This window comes from Culicoides brevitarsis, chromosome 3, assembly GCF_036172545.1.
Source record: "Culicoides brevitarsis isolate CSIRO-B50_1 chromosome 3, AGI_CSIRO_Cbre_v1, whole genome shotgun sequence".
Lineage (NCBI taxonomy): Eukaryota > Metazoa > Arthropoda > Insecta > Diptera > Ceratopogonidae > Culicoides > Culicoides brevitarsis.
This window is the reverse complement of record NC_087087.1, coordinates 33,144,936-33,149,599: the sequence shown is the minus strand read 5'-3', so window position 1 is coordinate 33,149,599 and position 4,664 is coordinate 33,144,936. Positions and strand designations below refer to the sequence as shown.

Here is a 4,664-nt window from a genome sequence, read left to right as displayed (position 1 = left end):
TAGATTTTTATGTAAATTGAGTATTTTTCAGATGTTCCGCATATTTTTTTTTTCTTGTAAACATTTAAAATTTTCAAATTAATCCCGATCAGATGAGAAATTCCTTGTCTGATAAGGAACGCAAGAACGAAAGATGTCTAACAGACAAAGGTTGATTTTCAACTAATGTGTGATTGTTTTGAATTTCAGTGCATGACATAGGCGATGGTGAATTTGGTGAATATATGGGTTTACAGTTACCGGTATATAATGGGAAATGGTGAGTAATGGAACTCAAACCACTCATGGCACCCCAATGCAGAGAAAATAATTTCCGACCAGGTCACAATCAAATGTCGGTACGTGACCCAGTTCACAGAAAATGATTTTGTACATTTCCCAGCTCACAGAAAAAAATTCTGTACAAACACTATGCTCACATACGGGTTTCTGTAGCGACGTACAGACATCATCGTACCGTGTATGCGTATAGAAACAGACATCCAGCCTGGAATAATGGAAGTGATATTGGAATTTGAATTTTCTCATTTTTCAAGTTGATTAAACGGTATTTTAGTCTTTATTTGATTTATTTTATAGAATTTTTTACTAAAAATTTAGTCATATAAAAATTACATTTTGAAATTTTGAAACTTTTTGTTAGACTGAGGAAAAAATAAAGGAGTGTTAGAAAAAAAATAAAAATAAATAAATTAATTAAATACCAAATGTCAGAAAATTTTTAAAAATTAAATTTTTAAGAAAACAAATAAAATTAAAAAACAAACAAAAAAATTTTAAAACTTTAACGAAATTAATTAAAATAATAAAATGAATAAAAATTTAAGTTTATTTAAATAAATTAATTTTTTTTCAACAAAAAACAATTAATTAATTTACCAAAAATTTTAAAAATAATTTTTTTAAGAAAATAAATAAAATGCAATATTAAAAAATAAAAATTTTAAATAAAAAATTTGATTTATTTGTATAAATTTAAATTAACGAGAATAAAAAATATATTATTAAATTAAAAAAAATATTTTTTGGAAAAAAATTAAAAAAAAAAAATAAAAAGGCAAACTTAGAAAAATAATAAAATTATAAAAACGCTTAAAAATTTAATTTTTTGAAAAAAAAAAACTAAAATATTTTATAAACTTAAAATTAAACGAAATTTATCAAGAATTTAAAAAAAAACCCATTGAAAAATTTTTTTAATAAATAGTAATTTAAATTATTAAAAAAAGTAAAAATTTACAATATTAAAAAATATAATTATTTTTTTTTTTTCAATTTAAAAAATTTCATATCAAAAATATTGTTTTCATAAAATGATACATTTTAATAGAATTTTATGTAAAAATAAAAAACTCGTAATTACAATTTTTCATTAAATTAAATTTATTCATAAGTATTTAGTTTAGCTTTTTTCTTCTAGACATTTTTTTTTCTTTGCACATATAAATAAAGATTTTCTCACAGAAAACATATAGTATAACATAAAATCGTATTTTCTACAACTACAAAAAATAATCTCGATCTTCGATCATTTTTTCGAGTATTGAAAAAAGTTTTCACTCTTTTTTTTGTATCTTAATTCTATAAGTAGTTTGTTGGTTTCTATGAAATCGTTAACAATATTGGTCAAAATTCGAATATTTTTCTAAAAATCGGTGAATTTTTCTTGGAAAGCTTAACGAGGAAGCTTTTTAGTTACTATTTGTTTATTTTTTTGTCTTTTAGTTGGCACTACTGTTGAACTATTAATTTTCGGTGTGATGTTGAGTATTTTTTGCACACGATTCCTTAAAAAAATTGAGATCAGAATTTTTTCACAAATTTTCCATTCACTTTTAGTCTGGATACAAATAATTCAAAATCGCATAATAATGCACGGAAGCTGCGAGCACGACAAACAAATGCCAGATGCTGTGCGCAAAGGGAATGATGCCGTCTGCCTTGAAGAACGCAATGCCCAAGATGTAAATTAATCCGCCCAGTTTGAGTTCCGACATGCCCATGAACTCGTGTCCGTACAAAATTATCACGACAGACGGTCCGAGGCCCATGATGACGTAAAAGACGGTTTCGAGAGTCTTGAAACGCTCGTGATACAATTGCTGATACAGGATTCCGAGGGCGGCAAGGATCCAAATTGCCCATTTGAAGGCGAAACAGATCGTCGGGTGAAGCGGATCGCCTAAACTGAGCCACGGGTAGTACGAACCGGCGATGAAAATGTAGATCATGGCGCGATCACAGCGATGAAGGGTGTCTTTGAGCGTCGTGTGCTCCGCACAATAATGAACGCTATGGAAACATGTGGAAATGAAGAATAGGGACGAGAGGGAGATGCCGTAAATTATTGCTGCGAGTGTTTGTGAGGAGCTCTGACTTCGAAGAAGGAGATGCAGGAACGCGTAAAATGCCGGAATTATCCAGATGCCGTGAGAAATTACATTCGCAATGTGTTCGATCTGGAAAAAAAGTGAAATATTAGTTAAAAAGTGAAAAAAAAAAATGAAAAATTTTGATAAGATAACATCGAGTGTCGCAAATAATGAATTGGAGGAACTTTAAACGGTGAGTAAGTCGTCATAAATTAATTTATTTACTAAAAGTGAGATAAGTGACATGATAATTATCGCAAAATTTGATTTCATTCAAGTATCAGCTAATTAATTAATTATTATGTTTCAAATGGATTTTTTTTTAATTTTTTAAAAATAAATTTTAAAAAAATAATATTGAATTTTTATTAAATTTTAATTTTTTTTATAATTTCTCATATTTTATTTTTATTTAAAAAAATTAGTTAAAAATTTTTAAATATTTTATTTTTTTTTTTGAATTATTTTTAATTTTTTTAAGAGAATTTAAAAAAAAAAATTAATTATTTTTAAATTTTCTTCTAATTTTTTTCAGAAATCAGAAAAAATTAAATAAATTTCATTAAATTAATTAATTTAATTTTTTTAATGAAATTTTTAATTACGAAAATTAATTTAAAATATTAAAAATTTTAAAAATAGTAAATTATGTAAAAATTTTTAGAAATATCGTAAGACATCAATTATTTAAAAAAATATTTAAAATAATAAAAATTAGAAGTATTAAAAAAAATTAAATAATTGAAATTTTTAAAAATTAAAAATCTTTTTAAATAATTAAAAAATTAAAAAAAAAAATTAAAAAGTTAATAAGAAATTCAATCTTAATTTTTTTAAATTTTTTGCTCAATTTGAGCTCAAATTCTTTAATAAATTCATCAAATTAAATTTTTTAAAATAATTTGCAGCAATCCAAATTATATCAATTCAATTATTAACTAATCTCTTGAACAAGCAACGCGATAATTGCCGCGAATTAGATTTCAATCAAGTATCACCTCATTAATTTGTTATCGAACAATCGTCAACAAGTCTCGTTTTTACCGAATTATCGATAATAACCATCATGTTGTCGCGCAGTGACGAAAAGATAATTCATTGGCGATTATTTAATCGAATTCCGCCTAGAACGGAACTAAATTCACATTATCTTGCCAAGAAATAATTACCTCTGTGGGCACATAAGCAGCTCCCTGCTTCGTAACTCGATCATTTTTCCATTTGACACTTTTGAGTCTCTCCCATGGAAGTTTTTCCCACTGCGTTTGCATCTTCATTCGCAATTGCTGGACTGCGCTGCAGGCTTTTCGGTCCATTTCTCGTTTTTCATTGCTTCTTCCTTCTAATTTTCGACGAAAAATTCCATCTTCCGACGACGACGACACTAAAAATTGACGAATGAAATTTTAAATTATTTTTATTATGCAGAGCATAGCATCAAGGTCATTGTCAGGTAGTTATTACAAAATATGTGTGTTTCGAAAACGTGCCACACGAGAAATTCTAAAAATAATTCGCAAAATGTTTAATTTCATTTAGTTTGCTTTTATATGACCTCATTAATCGATAATAATGAGAAATTTGCAAAACCTTGACAATGAAGCGCTAATTTGTTTCGCCAAATAAAAATAAACAAATTTTGGGCGCACGGAAATTGGCAACGTTGGTCATCGATAAATTCTCAAGTAATTTATTTATCGGCAAGGGAGCAATGAACTTTTGTAAATAACAAAGTCGCTGTTTATTTACAAGGTCCAATGTTTATCTTTACATGCAAAAAAGCCGCATTTACCGTGTTTGGGACTGCTCATCAATGAACTTTTGGGTTTTTCGAGGCTGTCGTCACAACTGAAATGATGTTTTGCAATTTCCAAGTGCCTGGATGGCTTAAATCCTGTGGGAATTGCGAAAAAAATAAATTTAGGAACCGATGCGATTGAAGACTGGAAGAAGACTGAAGGTAAGTGACAATTTATTTGGATTTTTTATATGGGGTTAGTTCGGATTTTTGTCGCATTTCCGGGTTGATGGCGATGAAATAAGGTATGGGCCTCTTTGATTTGAAATTTATTTTTATGTATTGACGGTTTAATTTGTTTTATTTTTTTTTTTAATTTTAAATATTTTTTATGAGTCTGAAGTTTATCAAGAGTAATGCTTGATTTAGATTTTTTTTTCAAAACTGTGTCAGGGGCATTTTTGACAAATCTTGCTCCAAGTGAATAAAAATTTATCAGAGGGCTCTAATTTATCATTTTTAATCATTTTTTAACTCAAAACTGCCAAAAAATT

The 4,664-nt window shown here is 27.3% G+C and overlaps 1 protein-coding gene across 1 annotated transcript; it reads right to left on the bottom strand.

Moving 5' to 3' along the window:
- Positions 1-1,413: 1,413 nt before the first annotated feature.
- On the bottom strand, positions 1,414-4,310 carry LOC134834304 (monocyte to macrophage differentiation factor). The gene is made up of 3 exons (XM_063848926.1): positions 4,165-4,310; positions 3,542-3,756; positions 1,414-2,459 (listed from the first exon to the last, which is right to left on the bottom strand). The coding sequence occupies exons 1-3, from the start codon at positions 4,181-4,183 to the stop codon at positions 1,836-1,838; spliced, it is 858 nt and encodes a 285-aa protein (XP_063704996.1). The 5' UTR covers positions 4,184-4,310; the 3' UTR covers positions 1,414-1,835.
- Positions 4,311-4,664: the final 354 nt, after the last annotated feature.

Bases quoted from the DNA above. Each gene is read 5' to 3' on its own strand.
- LOC134834304 (XM_063848926.1), bottom strand. The intron at 2,460-3,541 runs GTAATTATTTCT...CTTTTTTTCCAG, and splicing joins CTGCTTATGTGCCCACAGAG to ATCGAACACATTGCGAATGT.